Source organism: Pelophylax lessonae (assembly GCF_965119305.1).
Source record: "Pelophylax lessonae genome assembly, chromosome: 3".
NCBI classification, from domain to species: Eukaryota; Metazoa; Chordata; class Amphibia; order Anura; family Ranidae; genus Pelophylax; species Pelophylax lessonae.
The window spans coordinates 407366410-407390153 of NC_138770.1; the positions used below are offsets into that span (position 1 = coordinate 407366410).

General features: G+C 44.4%; 1 protein-coding gene across 1 annotated transcript in view; it reads left to right on the top strand.

Annotated features, from left to right (window-relative positions):
• The window catches only part of LOC309550553 (uncharacterized protein), a 161070-nt gene that overhangs the window by 135374 nt on the left and 1952 nt on the right, over positions 1 to 23744 (top strand). Inside the window, exons 11-12 of the mRNA XM_082250905.1 lie at positions 13429 to 13523; positions 21804 to 21984. Of these exons, the coding sequence (XP_082107031.1) occupies positions 13429 to 13523; positions 21804 to 21984 (276 nt within the window). The remainder of the gene's footprint in view (positions 1 to 13428; positions 13524 to 21803; positions 21985 to 23744) is intronic.

A 23744-nucleotide genomic window follows, 5' to 3' on the forward strand; every position in this document is an offset into this window, starting at 1 on the left:
GAAAGAGTCCAATATATAATGGTGCAAATCATATATAAGTGCAGCAAATCCCGTCACCAGTGAAGGTAGAAATATATTGCGCTCACCAGATGGATGGGACCCCAAAACACCATATAGTGTAGGAGTCAAACAGGCTTAAAAATGATGGAGTGTCCCCACAGATTTTTCACCAATTCCAACGGCAACCATGCAAATCTCCGGTAGATGGAATAGTTCAGAGATTCCCCTTCCACATGGTGGGTGGTAAAACCGAAAAAAATGGAGGGACATATAGCGTAATATTGCTAAAATCAATTTAATAACAATAAAGCTGATACACTTACAGACATCCGTGAAAGACAGGCATATAAGATGTAAAACAGCTGGGCTGACCAAGTCCTCTTTACATGTTTCGGCATAAATGCCTTTTTCAAAAGATAAAGTCAGCAGGTAGCCAGTGTTCATATATATATATAGAGGTAGAATTAATTGGGTACACCTGTAGGAAGTAGGCGGTGGACTGCATGGAAACCGGAAGTAAAACCGGCGTGTGTTCCAAGCCTCACTATGGTATAGCGCCAAAAATGAAGTCTATTAAATCATAAGGGGAAACAGGAAGTGACGAAATGCCTGGAGGGGATGGCATTAGCCATCGTACATCCCAAGCCTCTTTATGAATTGTAAGACAGGAAGTGCTGACATCACATCCGGGAATAGGCGGAAGTGATGTCAGCGTCAAAACATCGAGGGGGGACGGCCTTTAACCATCATCAACCCCAAGCCTCCATCTGAAGTGTAAGACCGGATATGCCGACATCACATCCGGGATTGGGCGGAAGTGATGTCAGCACGGCAAGGCGGACCGCTTTACCGGAAGTTGGAGCATATCAATGCACCAGGTCAACAAAACAGAAATGGAGACAGCTCAGATTGGCTGATTCAGCGAGTAGTGAATATCGCCAATAAGAGAACAAAAAACGGGGGAGAATAAAAAGATGACGTTATAGTTAAACAGCGCCAACAAAAAAGGGGAGAGGAAAAAATCGGTTTAGTTATCTAAACCATAATATATCAACATAGTGGGCTCATTTATTGAGAAACCAGTATATTGAAAAAAACAAAAATGTCAATTGTCCACAGTTGAAGGGACATAATAACAAATTTTGTCTATATACAGTCCATAGTCTATCTCCATATTAGGTGACCCTTAATACAGGATATCTATAACAAAAAATATTTTTATTACATAACTACATGATGTATACAGCCAAAAGACAAATATAATAAAAATATTTTAAAAAATATCGTGAATAAAAATAATAAAATCACATAAAAGAACGAATGAGGATAAAGGGAACATATAGGGCTAAAAATAGCCAGAAAGGCAGATGGGAATGGGATATTTAGTACGCTAAGCTGTGTTTATAAAGGCGTTTATATCCCACTCTATATTCAACCCAAAAGGATGGTAGGACTTCAAAGTATAGATCCAGTATGTCTCTCTCCTAGAGACACCACAAATTTTTGAGCCACCCCTCCAGGGAGGTACATACTGGTCTATGACCTGAAATAAAGTGCCAGTGGGATCTTTATGGTGATAAAGAAGGTAATGTTTACCTACAGTATGCTTATCCTTGCCTTGTTTTCAATAAGCCTTTGGGCTCACAATAAATATTTTTTTTTTCAAATCACCTGATATTGATTGGGTATTTGCAACACAGAAAAGACAGTAACAAGGTAAAGGACATGAACATTGTTTTACCTTTCTTAGCACAGTTTAACTATGTCAGCCATACAGCTTCATTTTATAGGAGTGCCACGTCCCCAAATGTACTATAGCATCAAGACCTCAATAATAAGTGGGACTTTAAAGGTACCACAGAAAAATGTTCACAAATTTAACCACTTCAATACCGGGCACTTTTCCCCCTCCCGCCAAGGCCAATTTATAGCTTTTAGCGCTGTTGTATTTTGAATGACAATTGCACGGTCATGCAACACTGTACTCAAACCAAATTTATGTCATTTTTTTCCCACAAATAGAGCTTTTTTTTGGTATTTTATCACCACAAGGTTTTTTCTTTTGCTAAACAAATAATAAAAAAAGACCGAAAAGTTTGAAAAAAAAATTGTTTGTTATAGATACGTTTTTTCCTGCACTGATGAGGAGGCACATATGGGGTGGCACTAATATGCGGCACTGATGGGCAGCACTGATATGCAGCACTGATGGGCACTGGTATGTGACACTGATAGGTAGCACTGATATGCAGCATTGGTGGGCACTGATAGGTGGCACTGCTGGGCACTGATAGGCGGCACTGATAGGCAGCACTGATAGGTGGCACTAATTGGCGGCACTGATAGATGGCAATGATGGGCACTGGCAGGCAGCACTGATGGGGAGGGCACTGGAGGGCAGCACTGATGGGGAGGGCACTGGTGGGCTCCCTGAGCCCTGATTGCCATCCCTGGTGGCCATGGTGGGCATCCCTGGGGTCATGGGTGGGCATCCCTGGTGGCTCTAGTGGCACCCCCCAAGGGTCTGCACTGGTAATCAATGCTCTGATTACCAGTGCAGACCCCCCCTGTCAGGAGAGCCGCAGATCGGCTCTCCTCTACTCGTGCCTGTCAGGCACAAACTGAGGAAAGGCGATCAACGGCACTTCCTATTTACTATGTGACCAGCTGTGATTGGACACAGCTGGTCACATGGTAAAGAGCCTACCTCAGATCGGAGATGCGGTATATGACGTCCAGTCAGGATAATGCAACCACCTTCCCGCTGTCATTTGCCTATAGGGCGGGCGGGAAGTGGTTAAATACACAAACTGTATTGTACAAAAATTAAAAAGAACCAAAGTTTCATTACTAATGGAAACCTTCCATTAGTAATGGAACCATTTGTTTATTTTGAAATGAAATTTTGTACAATAAAATGTATGTATTTTAATTTGTGAACAATTTTCTGTGGTGCCTTAAAGTCCCACCCATTATTGAGGTTCCTTAGCACAGTTGTTTACAGACAGCTTACACAAGTTCCCATAGCCCTGTCACTTTAAGAGCATGAGTATTAACCTTGGACTGTTTGCTCATCAAATACCCAGAAAACCGTAGGCAGTTGTTTGTACTGTTAATCTGTATATACAGGGCTGTCCTTTCTCATGCTAACAATATCACAGCATTAATATCACACATATCCTTATCATATATACATTTATGCAGTAAATGCAAACAACAAAACATTGTAAGTCCCAGTAAATGTCAAGAAATGCTTATGCAAAGTGACTTGTGTTTAAAGTGCTTCAAAGAATAACTTCATAAGGTGCTCCAAACATAAAAAGTGCTTCAGTGCTACTGGTCTTGCTTCACAGTGCTGCATGCAATAGTCTGTGCCCAGTGTCACTCACCAGATGCTTTTGATTTTGTGCCTTTCAGCAACAAAGTCTCCAAGGCCTGTGGATATTCCCCTCCCGGGTCTTTGCAAGCCATCATGTATAGGAACAGAAGGGGAGCCTGCATAGTGTAATAACATTTTTTCATTTAAAATAAACCATAAAACTATGCTATTACACTTACTTGTGTAAAGTAAAAAAAAAATGCAGTAAAAGCAGGAAATGCTGCAGCCGGCGTGCGTTTCACTGACTGGAAATTATGTCACTGGGTTTTCCCGCCCAAAACGTTTCGCCAGCCAATCAGGCATTTTCAGGGGTGGGGGTTTCTGGTTCTCCAGCAACTATATATACAACAAACCCCACCTACTACATCCAAATCACTCAGGATTTTTGACACCCTAGGCAAAACTTAATTTTGCCGCCCCCTTTGGCTCCGCCCCTGACCCCACCCCTTTGTCAGTGTTAAATGGTTTTATTCAACCCTCTAACTGCTACATCTGCAAGACGGCTTGTTCTTTTAAAAATCAATTGACTTACTAGCAGGATCAGTATGTGAAAACAAAAGCGAAAAAACCTAAAAGCAAGAAAGAAAATGAATGCAGCCACCCATCTAAGAACTAGTAAGCTGCAGTACAATAAATATTTTGCTTTGCTTTACCACTTGCCGACCGCCCGCCGCTGGCTAGGCTGCGCAAAACAACATAGCTCTATGTCAATCGTGCGCGTGGTGCTGGGGCAAGCATGCGCTGCCGTTGGCGCGCTCCCCTACCAGGCAGCAGGGATGCCAATCCACGGGACAGGTTGCCGTGAATGCCGAGGGCACCCACAATCGTTCCCCACTGAGAGAGAAGAACGGTCGGATTTTGTAAACACAGCCGACCGTTCTTCTCTCTGGAATGATCACAGAGCACCTGTGATCCTTCTATATAGGATTACAGGTCTCTATGGTCATTTCAGAACTCACGCCCCCCCCCCCCCCCCCACAGTTAGAATCACTCCCCTAGGCTTACATTTAACCCTTTGATCACCCTGGGTTAACCCCTTCTCTGCCAGTGGCATTACAGTAACAGTGCACATTTATAGCACTGATTACTGTAGTAATGTCACTGGCCCCCCCAAAAGTGTCAAAAATGTCAGTTAGGGGTCCAATCTGTCCGCCGCAATGTCGCAGTCCCACTAAAAATCGCAGATAGCCGCCATTACTAGTAAAATAAATAAATAAAAATGACAGAAATCTTTCCCCTAGTTAGTAGACGTGATAACTTTTGCGCAAACCAATCAAAATACGCTTATTGCGATTTTCTTTTACCAAAAATATGTAGCAAAAAACAAATTGGCCAAAAAGGATCAAAAATTTAGATTTTTTAATTTTTTTGGGGGGAATGTTATATAGCAGAATGTGAAAAATATTTTTTTTTTTTCCAGAATTGTCGCTCTTTTTTTGTTTATAGCACAAAAAAAAAAAAAAAAATCGCACAGGTGATCAAATACCGCCCAAAGAAAGCTCTGTTTGCGGGGAAAAAGGACATATTTCTATTTTATTTTGGTACAGCGTCACATGACTGCGCAATTGTCCGTTAAAATAATGCAGTGCCAAATCGCAAAATATGGCCTGGTCATTAAGGGGGCAAATCCTTCTGGTCCAGAACTGGTTAATACCACTTTAAGTGCTGGTTCACACTTTTGTGATGCCAGACATCGCATGTGATTCACACCACATTGCTGCCCAGATCACATGCAATGTCTCTGCGATGTGATTTCAGCCATACAAACTGTAAGGCTGAAATCGCATCGCATTTGCACCAAAATGGTGCAGGTCCCTATTTTTGGTCCACACTGGAATCGGATTGCATGGATGTTCACACCTATGCGATCTGATTCCTGCACCATTTCACAGTTCGCACTGTGATCTTTGAAGCAATCTGGGGGTGTCATTAACCTTACTTTGACACCCCCAGCGATTCACAGATCTCAGTGTGAACCAGTGTGCAATTCTGGTGCGATGCGGGAACCGGCACTGAATCGCAGGGTTTCCCGCATTGCACCAGTGTGAATTGGGACTAAGTGCCGGTTCACATTTGTGCCATGCGGGAACGCTGCGAATATGCAGTGTGATCCCGCATCGCATCCGCACCTCTGGCAGTTCACACTGCCATATACGATACGCAGGGGGTGTCAATTAAAAGTTAACGACACCCCCAGTTGCGTTCACATATCGCAGTGCTCTCCGAATTACATGTGATCTCCGCAGCCGCACCAGTGTGAACCGGCTCTTATACATCAATGTACAGGGAGATGATGGGAAGGAAGGAGTTTATTATTAACATTAACAGAAAGGGGTAAAGGTATTTCCAGTGCTGGCAAAGACAGAGAGAGAAGGGTCAGGGAGAGAGAGGGGTGACAGGGAGAGAAGGGGGGGGAGAGAAGGGAGAGGGGGGGAGAGAGAAGGGAGACAGGGAGAGAAGGGGGAGAGAGAAGGGAGACAGGGAGAGAAGGGGGGGGGGGGGCAAGGTCTGGAAGGTCTGGTCAGTGAAAGTGTTACCTCATTTGGAATCGCCGGGCTCATTCCGCACGCAGCTTTTCAGTGTGAGTGTCAGCTCAGCTTTTTAATCTTCCCGCCCGCCTTCCTTCACAGACGGAGCTCAGCACACAGGTGGGGGAGGGGGAGAAGAGATGTGTGAAGTCCAAGGCAGGCTGCAGCTGTGCTGGAGTGGAGCAGTGAGAGATACACAGACAGGTCACAGACTGTCACCTCTCTCTCTCTCTCACTGATATGATCATAGAGGTGCGGCACCGGCCGCCTCTGTTCTCGCACATCTCAGACTGTCAGGGACTCGGAGGGAGACCCTGATGAGTCTTTGCAGAGCCGAACAGAGAGAAGAGGGACATACTAAGAGGGGGAAACCAGCGGCCAGGTGCCCTAGGCGGCAGTGCTCTCTAGGCGACTGCCTAACTTGCCTAGTGGTAGCGCCGGCCCTGGATGTCTCCCTGCCTTCCTCACTTCCTTACAGCCAAAGATGGCTGCCACCTACCTACCTCACTTCTTTCTTGGGCATGTAGACTTCAGTGCTATGTTTACTAGGGTGCTTCCGCCTTTACTTTGCTGCGGTGTATATCTTCCTACATTTGTGTTTAGGCGAATAAAGTAGAAAGAACTGCAGTATATCTGTTAGGCTCCTTTCACACGGCCGCTCCGTGTGTCCGCAAATCATCCCATCCGTTTGCGGATGATTTGCGGACAAAATGTAAGTGAATGGCACTGCGGGTGTCAGCGGAATACCATCCGCTGACACCCGATTTTCCTCCTTTCAGTTCTGTTCCGTTTTTACAAATGGAACAGAACCCCATTTTTCCTTCCGTGTAAAAAACGGAAAGGAAGGAAAATCGGATGTCAGCGGTGTCATCCGCTGACATCCGCAGTGCCATATACTTACATTATGTCCCCATATCATCCGCAAACGGATGGGATGATATGCGGGCACACGGAGCGGATGACAGAAATGTCATCCGCTCCGTGGAAGAAAAAAAAAAAAAAGTCCCGCAGCGGACCTTTCACACGGACCGGCCGTGTGAAAGGAGCCTAATGATGTTTGTTTAAAGTTAAATATACATAAGATAAATGCCATTTGTAAACTAAACTTACAAAAGACTTCTGCCTACCTCACTTCCTGTTTGGGCATCTCAGCTTCAGTGCTGAATTTAACAGGGCATTTCCTCCCTGACTTTGCTGGACTATTTTTACTCCTATAGTTATATTTGTTAAAATTAAAATACATCTATTATGGTATCTGTTACAATTAAAAGTAAAACTTTTAGGCTAAACTATTAATCTTAGGCTGGCCATACACTATACACTTTTCTTATTCAATTTTCTTTAGATTTACCTTCAGCTATGTAGTGGAAGGGCCTGCCTGATAAAATACACATTGAAAGTGTTTAGGTTAGACCTCAGATTATATGGTTTTGGTAAATCTAAAGGAAAATTGAATAAGAAAATTGTAAAATGTATGGCCAGCCTTACTTTACTAAGCTAGTAAACCCATTAGTATTTTCTTAGCTTATACCTTCAAATGGACTGTTATGCACACTAAGCGCCCTCTTGTGTTCATATAATATATTGCTGTTACTATAACAAATGTTACTCTGAACCCTATTGCCCCTGCTGTAAGACTATTAATTGATAAATTGAACCATATAACAGCGCACACATACACAAAAAAAAGGTTGCTTTCAAATCTTGCAAGGCTACTAAAAAACACCTGCTCTTATTAAGTAAATATGGGGATTTAGTCACACCATATGGTCATATTGTGCTTAAGTCCACCACTCAGTGGCGGCCCGTGCATAGGGGGCGCCAGAGCGCCGCCCCCCCTACCCTCTAAAAAAAAAGAAAAAAAAATAGAAAAAAAAGATTACAAAAAGAACAAATAAAGTTTTGAAAAAAAAAAAATCGTGTTCGCAGGCCTATGCGCTGGGCCTGGTGGCACTGGCTATGGGGGGGGGGTGGGGTTTAAGACCCAGAAGAGGCGCCGATTGGCTGCCTTCTGGGGGCGTAACCTGGGCGCAGGAAAAAGCGCTGAGCCACCCCCACCTTCGTGATATCCTGGCTGTGATTGATCCAGTCTCCAGCATGGACCAATCATCATCCAGGACATCGCTGGTGTGGTGCCGGTGTGGTGCCGGTGCGTGCGTCAGTCACTCACCGTCACCGCCCGACTCCGTCAGCTTCCCGCCACTGTCAAGCCGAGAACAAAGAGGACTCGTCACTCGAGGAGAGGAGCAGCGCGCTGTGTGTCACGGTAGAGTCAGCCCAGGAGAGCAGGTAAGTGAGGGGACCCTCTTAAAAGCTTGTCACCAGGAGGGGGATGCACAGCGCTGTATGTACAGTAATTTAAGAAACCGAAGCGTGGTATGCAAAGGTGCGGAGGGGGAAGCGCATCGTGGTGTCTATGTATTGGTGCGGAGGGGGGATGCCCGCAGTGCTGTACGTAGAGTGGATGCTGATGATGATGATGAGGCAGTAGCTCTCTTTCTCTCCTGTCGGCTCTGCCCTGCGTTCTCCTCTCTCTGCAGCAGACATGGCATCTCACATCCTGCAGATTCTCCGCCAAGGTGTGTGGGCGGCATTGACCGGAGGCGATCCTGAAGACAGCCAGTTCAATAATATCTGTCACCTGTATCTCTGGGTCTTCCTCCTGCTGTTACCTCTGGCCATGCATCTGGTGAGTCCAGCCTGTGCTGGAACATGGCATGTATATAATAATATAGGAGGGATAATTAATACCTGCATGAAGTAGGCTCATCTGTCAGTCTTAGCTGATTGATTGTCCTTCTGACTATCAGGATTGGGACTTCACTGGCTGCATACTTTTTCTGAGATAGTGGCTCAGTGTATTGAAGGTGTAAAGTCACGATATTCAAACAAACTAGAAAGGCATTATTTATTATGGTTTTCAAGGTTTTAATTGGAAAGTGCGCAAACCTTGGCCTGTGACATGACCTGTGACATGCCTGTGACATGACATGTGACATGCCTGTGCCATGACCTGTGACATGCCTGTGCCATGACCGGTGCCATGACCTGTGACATGACCTGTGACATGACCTGTTACATGCCTGTGCCATGACCTGTGCCATGACCTGTGCCATGACCTGTGCCATGACCTGTGACATGCCTGTACCATGACCTGTGCCATGACCTGTGACATGCCTGTACCATGACCTGTGACATGACCTGTGCCATGACCTGGGACATGACCTGTGACATGCCTGTACCATGACCTGGGACATGACCTATGACATGACCTGTGCCATGACCTGTGACATGCCTGTACCATGACCTGTGCCATGACCTGTGACATGCCTGTACCATGACCTGTGCCATGACCTGTGACATGCCTGTACCATGACCTGTGCCTTGAACCTGTGACATGCCGGTACCATGACCTGTGACATGCCTGTACCATGACCTGTGACATGCCTGTACCATGACCTGTGCCATGCCTGTACCATGACCTGTGCCATGCCCTTACCATGACCTGTGCCATGCCTATACCATCTCCTGTACCATGACCTGTGCCATGCCTATACCATCACCTATGCCATGCCTATACCATCACCTGTGCCATGCCTGTACCATGACCTCAAAATCACGCAATTTTTTACCGCATTTTTTGCCGCAAAGCAATACCTATTACATTTTTCTTTTTGCGCCCCCCCCAAAAATTTTGAGCACCAGCCGCCACTGCCACCACTATGTCAAAGTACCCCATTTTCAGTGGGTCCTACACTATTCATAGAAAAGATAAAACCCACTTGTCAGAACCATAGGGCATACTCACTCCTTGCATGGGAGAAGTTTGCTAGCTGCAGATTCCTCTGCTAAAACTGCAATGAAGAGACCCCTCCTATACTTTAACTACTCACAGGTGGACAATGGTAATGAGGTATTGGTATGGTAGAGTGGGGTGCTCCACCCAGAAGTCTGGTCAGGACTAAACATGTAACAAAAAGATATTGGGGGCACACCCTAAACACATAATTCTAAGGCTGATGCTGCTATAAAGACCATACAAATTGAACCATATAATAGCCCACACATACACAAAAAAAGGTTGCTTTAAAATCTTGCAAGGCTACTTAAAAACACCTGCTCTTATGTTAATATGGGGACTTAGTCACACCATATGGCCATATTGTGCTTAAGCCCACCACTCTGTCAAAGTACTCCATTTTTAGTGGGTCCTACACTATTCACATGTAGCCAAGTGAAGAAATCGTTCCCAGCATGATTTAGGCTGATATACTATTCCTTTAATATCATGGGTTTCTTTTGAAGAGGGGCGTGTTGGATTGTGGGGAATGTAGTCCGGAGGAGGATAAAGACTGTGGACGGTGAACCGGATTGAACTATACTCCCAGGGAGCTGTGAGTTCCACTGGGACTGATGGGAGAGTCTATAAATTAGGGGTGGGACAAAAGGTTCGCTCTCTTGGCTAAGGGACAGCATGCGGAGTGGAGAAGGGAAGAGCTGCTGTGGTGTGCAGAGAGAGTGGAGGCCGTGGCCTAGCGGAAGACACCTTGGAGAGGTGGAGGATGTCAGGGAGGAGTGACAGACTGAAAGCAGAGACACCTGGAGAGGCGGCGGACGTTACCACGGGGTAACCGGCCTGGTTTGAAGGATTGCTGGAGGAGAGTGTCAGAGGATTGGGTGAGAGATACCTAATTACAGCCCATACAGTAGCTCACGGATACAGAGGAAAGGCCTGTGACACAGTATAGACTCAGAGGGAACTCTGATGTGATAGAGCGGTTGCCATAGGACACTTCTGTTCTTGAATAGTAGGTGGTGAACCAAGAGGACTCATTCATATCTACATTGAGACACATGCTGAATAAATTTCAGACAGAACTTGGATATCATTATTTCTTGTTTCCCTATGGATTACAAATACCCCCTTTCCTTTTGGATTATAAATATCATTCATGGAATGATTAGAGCTTCTACTGCCGGAGAAGATTAGCAAGGCCTTGCCCAGGAGGAGACTCACTTAAATTAATTGAAAGGAGGCCCCATATAGGGGACAGAGTGCACCCTTTCAGGTTATATTTAAGATAGAGATGTATTACAATGTGATATTCATGCAGCTGAGATAGTCAGATCTGATTGCTTTTTTCTTTAGTTACTAGAGATATAAACGTCTGATCTGTCACTCTCACACATTTAAAAGAGGAACTGCACTATTATTGCAAACATATATATATTTCTTCAATTGCAATATTAATATATCTATTTGTATCTTCACATTATTGACATTTAGGGTTCTGTGTCTTGAGTCACCCAGTGATTCTGGGATTTTAGAACTCAGAACCTTATTTTGGTTCTTTACATTTATATTTCCCGTTGTGTTGAAGTTGCATTTTTTTTATGCCTTTTAAAAAGTCAGTAAATCTAATTTACCGATATTCAAGTATCATTGTTGTTTATTTGAATCACCATGTCAGAACCCATAGTGTCAAGCGGGTTGGAGGTGTCTCAGGGTCAAGGAAGTGAGGAGGACACAAATACACTCAGTAGCCCCTGTGGGGGTCGTGCTAAACATAGAAAAGATATGGTCTTTATAGCATCACCAACCTTAGAATTGTGTGTTTAGGATGTGCCCCCTAATATCTTTTTGTTACATGTTTAGTCCTCACCAGACTTCTGGGCGGAACACCCCACTCTCCCATAACAATACCTCAATATCATTATCCACCTGTGAGTAGTTGTAGGAGAGGTCTCTTCATTGCAGTTTTAGCAGAGGAATCTGCAGCTAGCAAACTTCTCCCATGCAAGGAGTGAATATGCCCTATAGTTCTGAGAAGTGGGTTTTATCTTTTCTATGAATGGTGTAGGACCCACTGAAAATGGGGTACTTTGACGTAGTGGTGGGCGTAAGCACAATATGGCCATATGGTGTGACTAAATCCCCATATTTACTTAATAAAAGCAGGTGTTTTTAAGTAGCCTTGCAAGATTTGAAGGCAACTTTTTTTTTTTGTGTGCGCTATTATATTGTTCAATTTGTATGGTGTGCCCTCCAATATATTTTTGTTATTAATTGATAAACTCTACTCTAGATAGAAATATTATTATTATTAGTATACACTTTAGGATAAGAGTGATACATTAACGTGTTTTATAATGTGTTCTAACCCTACAACTATGAAATGAAAAAACATTTAATTAGAAGTTTGTAATAAAGCAATTTAAATCTATTCCCACATTTAACCCCTTTGGTACCAAAGGTATTGAATGCATGTATTCATCCTGTTTCATTATGTGAAATTGCTTGTTTTAAGTTTGTATCTCTCCAATGTTTCTCCACTCTATCAATGCAACAAAATGTAAGCAATGATGGGTCCCTGTTATGATGGAGACAGAAATGTGGTTGCGGAAGCCCTTGTTAATATTATAAATAGCCTAACTCTTAATTGTCTAGTAGTTCTACCTTCATATTGAATTTTGCATGAAGAACCCAGTAAATATGTCATGTTGGTAGTGTTACAAGTAATACATTTCTCTTTTTAGTGTTGCTTCTTGGTGTAAAAAGATGCAAAGCTGTCTTTCTTTCTTTCCTTACATTTTACTGTTCTGCAGGGTAAACATCTCCTGCATCTGCAGAATCCAACCAGATCTAAAAACATTACCTTCTTGGATGAGGGGTTTAGTATATTCTATACAAGTTTGTTCCTCGGTGTGGGGGGGGGGGGGGGGGGTTCTGTACACAAATCTGGGTTTCTTAGGGAGTATTTTTTTAAGTGTATTGTCCTTCAAGAGTATGTACCGGTGTTTTTTAATAATATTCTCCATGGTCTTATACTGTTGGTGAAAATACTATGCCATATTCTTCCTTTTTTCTTTTCTTAATAATTCAATGCTCTATTAGTTTTTTTTTTATTTAATTTTATCTGATGTAACTGATTCTCTGCATATCCTTTTTCTTTTAACCTCTCCAGTAATATGTTAGCCTGTGTGAGATCCAACCAGGTCTCTTCCCCAGTGACCCAGAAAACCATAGAGGAACCAGGTTCCTCCCAACTTCCTCTCCAGCTGCACAGTTGCTGCGTTGAGCACCATCTGCAGTGGAGGAAACAAACTGCACTTGCCTTCTTCTAGTTCTTTTCTCTGTAGTACTTTTCCTTCTTGGAAAAGACTAAGATTTCCTAAATATGTTATTTTCAAAGCAGCAAGTGTCTAACTTGGTTCCTGTAAAGCATACTATAACAGGCCTGGAACTATGTACCTCAAAATGTACAAATTACAGAGGTAAAAGTATGATGGTAGTTGGTAGAAGATTCCTCAGCAAAGAACCCTTAGAAAACCTGAGGTCTACCTGGGTGAAGTTCATGCTTCAATAGTGATATACAGTACAAGTCTAGTTTGTCAGATATTCCAGATAAAGTTTAGCCATATATCTATTATCTATCATCATCTAAGAGGCATAAGAAAATATTTTTATAATACTTATGTTGCTTATTATGTTATATGTATTGTGATTTGTTATTTTCACAGTTTTTGCAGGCAAATGGTTTGATCACATTCGAGGATGGTACAATCATAAGAATGCATACAATATCCTTTTCTTAAAATATGAAGACATGATAAAGGTAAAGGATCTGAGATTTAATACAAAAACAATTGTTTATAGAGGTCTTTTAGATAATTAAAAAATTAGACAACCTAGGCACAGTAATTAGGAATGAATGGTTATTGTGCTTTGGACATTTCTCTTTTAAGTAGAGAAGTTCATAATGGATTCTGCCACTTGCATATAAACAATACAACTTGCAGCCATAGAAGTTAATTTACTAAAACTAGAAAGTGCAAAATCTGGTGCAGCTCTGCACTGAAACCAATCAGCTTCCAGTTATTTTTTTTTTGGTCAAAGATTAATTGAACAAGTTGAATTTAGTAGCTGATTGGCTATCATGTGCAGCTTCACTAGATTTTGCACTCTCTAGATTTTGGTAAACCAACCCCATAGTGTCAGTGTATCAAAGCTGTACAGAAATGATAGGGGGACCCCGCAAACCGCACATTGTAGTTTACTTCCGTGAATTGCAGTGGTTAGGTGCATTGACTTGTTTGACCCCCCAGCTTTTCTTCAACGCAAAAGCATTACAACTGTGGATCGCAGGTGCAATTCCAGGCTTCTGCAGACTATTTCTCCAGCTCTATGCCCGTAGTGGACTACGAGAGCAGCGATAAATGCACTTTTGCTTGCATTCCATTGAGAACTGCCACGGTGGCAGACAGGACCTGTAGTTCATTTGAGTGGTACAATGTACCCGATACCCATTCACATGGGGGGGCGGGATATGGGGACTTCCAGATTCCAATAAGCCCCCCACCCACAGACCTCCCACAACCACAGCCCAGGGTCGTCGGGAAGAAACCCTTGGTATGGATTTTGGGGGGGACCAAACACCGTTTTTTTTTTCAATTTTGGCGTGGAGTTCCCCTTAAAATCTGTACCAGACTCAAGGGGACCTTATGCCATTTTGTTTTTAAAATTCTGTCATAGGGTTCCCCTTAACCACTTAAATACAGGGCACTTTCACCCTCTTCCTGCCCACACCAATTTTCAACATTTTGGCATCTATGGGAAATATTGATCAGCTTGACATGGCACAGCTCCCGGTATTTTTTTTAATTGTATTTTTATTGAGAAAATTTGAAGAACAAATATAAAATTAAATCCCAAAGGGACATTTCAAACAGTTGAAATACACAAAAACATAAACATGTGAGACTCTGAAGAGCCTGAACTTTGCATATAATAGGAAAAAAAAAACAATTGGAAGAGGAGTCAAAGAAAGAAAAAGGTGGAGAAGAGAGAAGAGCCAGGAAATATCAAGAGCAAAGTCTATAACAGTATGACCTAAGAATTACTTGAGTAAAATAACGGAAGGCACAAATTACACAAGGGGAGCTAAGCCATGGGGTGCAGGGGACAATCAACGAGAAGAGGAAGTATGATCCCCTGTGGCATCTGTCAAGGTCAGGCCCAAAGGGGAACCAAATGTAGAGGTGTCCCAAGCATCCCAAGTCTTATTAAAGTGAGGTATGGTTTCCCCCACCAATGCCGTCATATATTCCATTCTGCGTATGTCAGCAATAACTTTCAGTAAGTGAGCTAAATTGGGTGGGGAAGTAGAGAACCAATGTAGCGGAATTAACCTCTTAGCTGCCAGCAGAATAAAGGAGGCGAGCTTGTTAGGGAATTTTCCTATGGAGGGGAAGGGAAGGCCCAAGAGGTAATGCAGCAGGCCCAACGGTAAAGAGCAATCCAGTACCTGTTGGAGCAGGGACATTATCCAGGAACAAAATTGTGCAAAAGGCTTGCATTGCCAGAAAATATGAAAATGTGTACCTCTTGTTTTTACCACAGCACCAGCACAAGGGGGAAAGAACCTCCAGAGTCCTATACCAAAAGAACAATATTTTATAGGCTGTCTCTCTCTGCGCCACACATCTAGAGATCTTGAATGTAGACGACCATATTTTATCCCAAATTGGGAGGGGGATAGGACATTGTAAAATAGAGGACCATTTACCCATATAGGAGTGAGCCCCCGTGGTCAGTGGAATGGCATTGTGGAGGATCTTGTAAATAGAAGAGATAAGGCGAGGTTGGTATGGGCCATGGGCACAGAGAAGTTCAAATGCGGTGGGTTTGGACAAAACCAATGAGGGCAATAGCGAAGAGAAAAAATGTTGAATTTGGAGATACAAATAAAAGGCATGTTTTGGAATGTGGTATTTAGATTGCAGATCCGCAAAGGTGCAAAACCTGCGGGTGATTGGGTGAACAAATTGGCGTAGTTGAAAAAGGCCCGCCTGTGCCCAAAGTAATACACAGGTCAGCAACAAGCTGTCAGGGAGAAGGGGGTTCAAGAGCACATTGGTTAAGGGAGGGCATAACGAGGAGAGAGAGAACCGATCTACACAAGCAAGCCAAATCTTAACAGAAAACATGGAAGCTAGGCAAAGACTTTGGGGTCTAGTGGGGACGAGAAAGACCATATCAAAGAGCAGGGGTGGTATGAGTACAAGGAACCCATTTCAATCTCTGACCATCTATTCGGTGCCTCCTACGAAGTCCAGGAAGCAATCGAATGGAGGTGGGATGCAAAGTAATATTTGAGGACATCAGGTGCACCCAGACCTCCACTATTTCTGGGGTAAAAGACCACCAAGCTTGCAACTCAGTGAGCCCTATTGTTCCAAATGAAGTTTAGAAACCATCACTTGAGCGTCTTCAACTGGGACATGGGGGATCTGCACTGGGAGTGTTTCAAAGAAATAAAGCAGCTTTGGTAATACTGACATTTTCAGAACATTTATCCTACCTAGCCAGGAAATAGGGTATGAATTCCAGCGATTAAGTATGTACCTAATGTCTTTAAATAGAGGAAGATAATTAACCAGATAGAGAGATTAATATGTGGGCGAAAGCAACACCCCTAAATATTTAAGGGCAGACAAAGTCCATCTATACGAATACGTTTGTTGCAGGGCTAGGAGGTCCTCCAGGGGAATGTGAAGAGGCAAAGATTCAGTATTAATTTTATAGTATTCATTTTATAGCCTGACAGAAGGCTACATTTAGTTAACAGGGCATGGAGGGATGGAAGGGAAAGGCAGGGGTGAGTTAATGTTAGCAGTATATAATTTGCAAAAAGGGACAGTTTATACTCCCTCTGTCGCATGGGGATTCCCCATGTCTGGGTGGGCCCGGATGACAGCTACTAGGGGCTCCAGGCACAATATAAAAAGGAGGGGTGAAAGCGGGCAGCCCTGCCTAGTGCCATTGGACATGCGGTAGGGCTGTGACAAAAAAGAAGACAACTGAGCCTGGGAAGTGGAGGTAGAATAGAGGGCATGCAAAGATTAAATGAATGGACCCTGGAAACCATATCTAGACAGTGCAGCACACATATAAGGCCAACTTAGGCAATCAAACGCCTTTTGGGCATCGAGACTCAGAATAATGGCAGGGCGTTTCACCCTATTCAACATGTCATTCAGATCTATGGTACGCCTAGTGTTGTCCCCTGCATGTCTTGTAGGAACAAAGCCTACCTGGTCCTTGACTATCAATTTGGGGAGTAGATGGGTAAGGCGATTGGCAAGGATTTCCATAAATATCTTGTAATCAGAGTTCAAGAGCGCTATGGGCCTATAGTTGTCAGGGAGGAATGGGTCCTTGCTCGGCTTCGGAACAACAGTAATAAAGGAGTGAGAGAAAAAGGAATGAGGGACCTTATCTTCTACTAATGAATTGTAAAGGGATAGCATATGGGGGGCCAAGATATGTAAATAGGTCTTAAAATAGGTATAAGGAAGTCCATCAGGGCCCGGGGACGTATGGGCAGGAAGGTGTTTAATCGTGGCGGAGTGCTCCTTGAATGTGATAGGAGCATTTAGTTGCCAACGGTCTGAAGGGGTCAAGTGCCGGAGAGGGATATCCTCCAAAAAAGTGTCTAAGGAGTCCTGCGTAAAGCATGGGTGGAGGGGCGGAGAGAGGCAGTTGTAAAGTTTCTGGTAAAATTCCCCAAACACCTTGGCCATGGTCTGGGGACAATGGGTAGGCGCACCATTAGTCTGTATTAGGGTATCAGGAAAAGAGTGGAAGGGGCGGGGGTTGAGCCTGGACACTAGCATTCTATGGGGTTTATTCGAGAATTCATAAAATTTTTGTTTCGCCCAGAGCAGTGATTTGGAAGTGGCAGACAAAGTCAGAGATTTGATTCAGTCACGCAGGTCTGTGATCAACCGGAGACGGGTCACTGTGGGGGAGGCCAAAAGGCGTTGTTTAGCGACTCTCAACCTGCCAAAAATGGCTATTTTCTGAGCTGCTGAGTTTTTTTTTTTTTTTTTTTGGGAGAACCAGTAGATATACATTGACCTCTAAAAAATGCCTTGTGGGCCTCCCGTAGGGTGGAACCCACATTCAACTCAAAAAATTCAGTCAGAGCCCATGAGAGGGTTTCCTTAGTAGCTTGTTGGATTAACAAGGACTCATTCAGTTGCCAATGACATTTCCTAGGAAATGCCCCTGATAGAGACAAATTTAGGGAAAGTGGAGCGTGATCGGACCAGATAATTGGACCCAGGTCAGATGACACTACATTAGCCAAAAATGGTGCAGAGACAAAAAAATAGTCTAGTCTGGAATACATCTTATGTGAGGAGGAATAAAAGGAAAACAGTTTGCCAGTTGGTTTTTTAATCCTCCAGGCATCAAGTAGACAGTGATTCCGTATCAGCCTCCGGAAGGAGGCAGATAGGGACTGAGTTAGGGAGGGGGATCCAGTGTGGAACAGCGATCTCCTACCTCGTGATGAGGAGAAGACAACATTGAAGTCCCCTCCTCAAAAAATAAATGGGTGGTAAAATTTTTCCTAATTGCTCTAAAGCGTCAGAGAGAAATTTTATCTGCCCAGTATTTGGAACATACACATTCATGAGTACAAAATGGGTAGACAAATATTCACATTCCAAGATAACCTAGCGACCATGAGGGTCGAGGCGGGAGGACTTAATCCGGAGAGTGCCTAATGAGAACCGCTTCCCCCGGCCTTTCAGATGAGTCTGATGCTATAAATGATTGAGGGAAATATCGGGAGGCGAACTTGAAATAGTCTCCGGGGCGGAAGTGAGTCTCCTGGATCAGGATCACGTCGGCCCCGGATGCCCTAAACTCCCTTAGGGCCGTCCATCATTTCTTAATGGAGTTCAGTCCTTTAACATTGTTTGATAAAAGTTTTAAAACCATAGGTGTGGAGAAATAAAAGGCACTTGTAACCTAAAGGGGACAGGGGGCATCCCCAGGGTATGTAAAAAGGGAGAATGTAGATGGAAAAAAAAAGGTCATACAAGACAAAAATGAAGAAAAGAGGTCTCGTGAAAATGTCAAAAGCAAAACAAACACAAGGCCGCAAAGGCCTAAATAGCAAGTAAGAGAAAATTCCAAACAGTGAAAAACCCGAGATATAAAAAAAACCTTGGAAACCTGTGGGCAGTACCACGTGGTGCGTGTGGAGACATGGCTGCACCACAAGATGGGGAGAGCGCGGTCACAGCTTCCCTCTACTACCCAACAATTAGTGCAAAAAGAACATAAAACCAATCGATGGTACAGCCTCCGGAGCGGGCCCTGGGGCCAGCAGTCAAACTAGTAGCAATCAAAGTGTAAAACGGAAAGAAACCACCTAAGGCCAAAGCTGAATCCCAGAGAGCAAAGGTGGGGGAAATCAGGTGGGATATTTGCTCAGACGGGAATGTTGGGGAGTAGAAGCATTCTTCTTCGAGGGTCCTCGAACAGGGGTCCAGATCCTGGAAGGCGCTGAGGGAGCTTGAGGTGTAGAAGGCGGTGGAGGAGCCTCTTCAGCTTGAAGCGCAGGAAGGCCTAGGTTCTTAAGGAAGGCATCACATTCATGGAGGTCACGTAGGGAATGTTGTATTCCATCCTTCATAATACTCAGGCGGAAAGGGAAACCCCAGTAGTACAGGAGTTTATGAGATTGCAATTGAGTAGTGATGGATCGCAGAGAGTGCGCCTCTTCGCCAGAGTGATAGGGGATAGGGGATAAATCACTGAAAATTTGAATCGTGTCACCCTTATACTCAATGTGGGGTCAGTTGCAAGTGGCCAAGGAGAGGGTCTCCTTGCTGTCATAGTAGTGAAAACAGACCACCACATCTTTAGGTCTGGCCCCTGCGGGAGGTTTGGGGGCCAGTGACCTGTGAGCACAGTCCAACCGCCAGTTTATGTCCGCAATATTAGGTGCAAGATAATTAAAAAGGCCCAGGAGATAGGAACGGATCTTGTTTATCAGGCACATTTTCTGATATCCCTCTAATGCGCAGATTTTGGCGCAGTTCACTATTTTCCAGATCTTCCTGGTGGATTTGTAACTGAAAAACTGACTGTTTCAGGGATGAGTTTTCTTCCTCAAGGGCTTGCACATATTGGATGATGTCATCAAATTTAGTTTCCAGGGCTGCTGTACTTTCCCCAATTTGGTCAATTTCCCCCCTATCCTGGGATAGTTTGAAAAACTCCTGGGCTATATTGCGGGTCAGCTGAAGTAATAAAGTTTGCAATTTTTCATCCAGGAGCTCAGGTGTTAAGAGGAATTGAGTAGAGGGTCCCCTAGACTCAGGGGGAGCTGTCTGTGAAAAGTTCAGGGCAGTGGGTATTGCATCCCGATCGTGCGGTTCCCCCTGAGAAATCGAGGTCGGGGATGCGGGCCTAGTCAGAAAGCTCTCCATAGCTGCAGAGGGCCGCGGGACAGGGGGTGAGGGGCGTGGATATGGCTTTTGTTAGCCGATTTTCACCATGGGCTGCTTCATGGTGTGAGGGATGAAGGGTCACTCACCCCTGAGGTGATCGAAGGCTCAAGAAGCTGAACAGGGACAGCAGAGTCGGACCAGAGCTCACTTAGAACGCGTCCGCCATCTTGGAAAGCTGCGCATACGCCCCACTCCCAGTCTTTTGAATTGGTGTCTATGGGAAATATTGGTCAGCTTGGCATAGCATTGCTCCCCGTCTTTGTACACTACACTGACTGCACTAAATTAACTCAACACACTATCCACTAACTACCTGCCTAATCTCTATTATAAAACACTATACATGGCTACCGTATAAGCAGCAGTCTCATATAGTGTGGGGCGTGGACTTTGCCCCTGAGCCATGATTGGCTAAAGGCACCCTGCCTTTGGCCAATCATGGCTCTGACAGGACGTTGTGCTGTGATTGGCCAAAGCATACAGGTCAGGTTCATGCTTTGGCCAGTCATCAGCAATCAAAGCACTGCAACAGCGCATTAGATTATGGGGCGCTCATCGTAGGGCAAACTACCCGCCAAGTGCCACATTTGTTCTTGTGTTCAGCAAACACACGAACAGCTGATATTCGAGTCGTACTTACATTCGACTCTGAACACAGAGCCCATCCCTACTCAGTTCTTCTGTCATCAGCATGATAACTTATGACAAGTTTTCCAAAACAGGAGAAAAAAGCAGCTCAAAAATTGTTTCGGGGTAGGTGCTATAAATAGTTTAGCAGAAAGCTGGTCTATTCACAGCACAGCTCTGCACATTCTTTACTCTGCCTACATGGAGGGGGGATGTGCCTTTCCTCCAAACAGCTGTCACACAGTGTATGCCAAGACTACACTCCCACAGCTGAAATAGGAAGAAAAAAAATCTAACATGATGTATACCTTCTAAACAGTATATAAAGCTGAAGACATCAGATATACTAATAAAACGTATATAGGGAGATTTGTTTCATCTCTGTGTATCATCTGAGGCTATTCACTTCACTGGGTATAGGAGAGGGTTTACATCCACTTTAAGGTTTTTTTTTGTTTTATCTTAATGCATTTTCTTGATTAAGGTAAAAAACCTTCTGTGATCAGGATGCCCTCTAGCTCCCTTAAATACTCACCTGAGCCCAATCTTGATCCAGTGCTGTGCTTGGAAGCAGCGGCTTTCTCTGCACAGGACAGAGAGGCAGCATCAGGAGCCAATCAAATCCTGTGACGAGGGAGCAGGGTGTGAAGCTAAGCCTCCCTGTGTTTATGGATCGATCCTGCATGGGTGCCCCCCCATTGCTGAATAGGAGGAGCCACAAGCGCATGTTACTGCACTGGAAGTGATGGGAAATATTAATGTTTGCCCCCTAATTATAACCATATTTTTTCCTGCCTCAAAATTAATGTTTCTGTATGTCACTATGGTATGTTTAAGAATTTTAAAGAGATAACTAGCTTTGAAAAGTATTTTTCATAGGTGCCAAAACTATTTTATCAGATAATATTCACTGTCATTTTTTTTCTTTTCTGCTAAAATGGTTTTTCTCATGTTTGTAGGACCTTCGGTCTGTTGTCAAGCAAATCTCCACATTTTTAGGAATAAAATTAGATGATGAGGCAATGGATATTGTGGTAAAAAAGGCATCTTTCAAAGAGATGAAAAAGGATCCTCTTGCAAATAAAGAATCCTTGCCTGAAAACATTGTAGTTAAAAAATGTGGGTCTTTTCTGCGTAAAGGTAAAATAATTCAGTTATATGGTAAAGGTGATTTGTTCTTATATATAGTGTGCTTCAAAATTACTATATTGTATGCTGCTTACAATTAGTTATTTGCCATATATATATATATATATATATATATATATATATATATACTGTATATGGGGTTTTTTTTCTGGCGGAACAAGTCCGAACAGTGTTCAGGCACCTCTGCCGGAGTACTCCCTGTGTCCTAATCTGTGTAGCCTGCCTGTAAAAAAGCACTGGCGGCCACGGAGGGATCAAACGTGGAGGCACCTTCGCCAGAGCACTCCCCCCATATCCTGTTCTGCTGCGCTGCCCATAACAAAAAAAAAAACTGGTGGTCGCTGAGGGATAAAACTGTTGCAGCTTGTGAGAACGGAAGGCAGAGTGATCTGTACTCTGCACCTCCTCTCAGTGCAGAGCGACTGGAAGGTCTTTTTGGTGCCAGTCAACTCGATGTGTGAGAGCGAGGTGTGGCGTGGCCACGCAGATGATCATAGATGGTGTGGGTAGGTAGCCTGTCCTCCTCCTCACTAGCCTCCTGCTCTGTGCTAGAGACTGTGGAAACAAGTTTTCTGGTAACAAAATAACAATGCCGCTGAATAGGGCTGTGCTGTGTCTCTTTGCTGGACTGCACTGGGCTGGGCTGTTTCTTTGATGTACTGGACTGGGCTAGGCTGTCTCTTTGATGCACTGGATTGGGCTGTCTTTTTGATGTGCTGGACTGGGCTGTCTCCTTGCTGGACTGGGCTAGGGCTGTGTCTTTACTGGACTGGGCTGTCTCTTTAAAGTACTGGGCTGTGGCTGTCTCTTTGCTTGACTGGACTGGGCTGTCTTCTTGATGTACTGGACTGGGCTGAATCTTTGATGCACTGGGCTTTGGCTTTCTCTTTACTGGACTGGACTGGGCTGTCTCTTTGATGTGCTAAACTGGGCTGTCTCCTTGCTGGACTGGGCTGTGGCTGTCTCTTTGCTGGACTGGATTGTCTCTTTGCTGGACTGGCTGTCTCTTTGCTAGACTGGACTGGGCTGTCTCTTTGATGTGCTGGGCTGTGCTGTCTTTGTTGGACTGGGTTGGGATGTCTCTTTGATGTACTTGGCTGTCTCCTTACTGGACTGGGCTGTCTCCTTGTTGTGCTGGGCTGTGGCTGTCTCTTTTCTGGATTGGACTGGGCTGTCTCTTTGATGTGCTGGGCTGTGGCTGTCTCTTTGATGGACTGGATTGGGCTGTCTCTTTGCTGTACTGGGCTGTGGCTGTCTCTTTGCTGGACTGTCTCTTTGATGTTCTGGGCTGTGGCTGTCTCTTTGCTGGACTGGGCTGTCTCTCTGATGTGCTGGGCTGTGGCTGTCTCTTTGATGGACTGGATTGGGCTGTCTCTTTGCTGTACTGGGCTGTGGCTGTCTATTTGCTGTACTGGGCTGTGCTGTCTCTTTGATGGACTGGATTGGGCTGTCTCTTTGATATACTGGTCTGTGGCTGTCTCTTTGCTGGACTTGACTGGGCTATCTCCTTGTTTTGCTGGTCTGTGGCTGTCGCTTTGCTGGATTAGACTGCGCTGTCTCTTTGATGTACTGGGCTGTGGCTGTCTCTTTGCTGGACTGTCTCTTTGATATTCTGGGCTGTGGTGGTCTCTTTGCTGGACTGGACTGGGCTGTCTTTTTGATGTACTGGGCTGTGGCTTTCTCTTTGCTGGACTGGGCTGTCTTTTTGGTGTGCTGGACTGGGAATTGGATGTCTCCTTGCTGGACTGGGC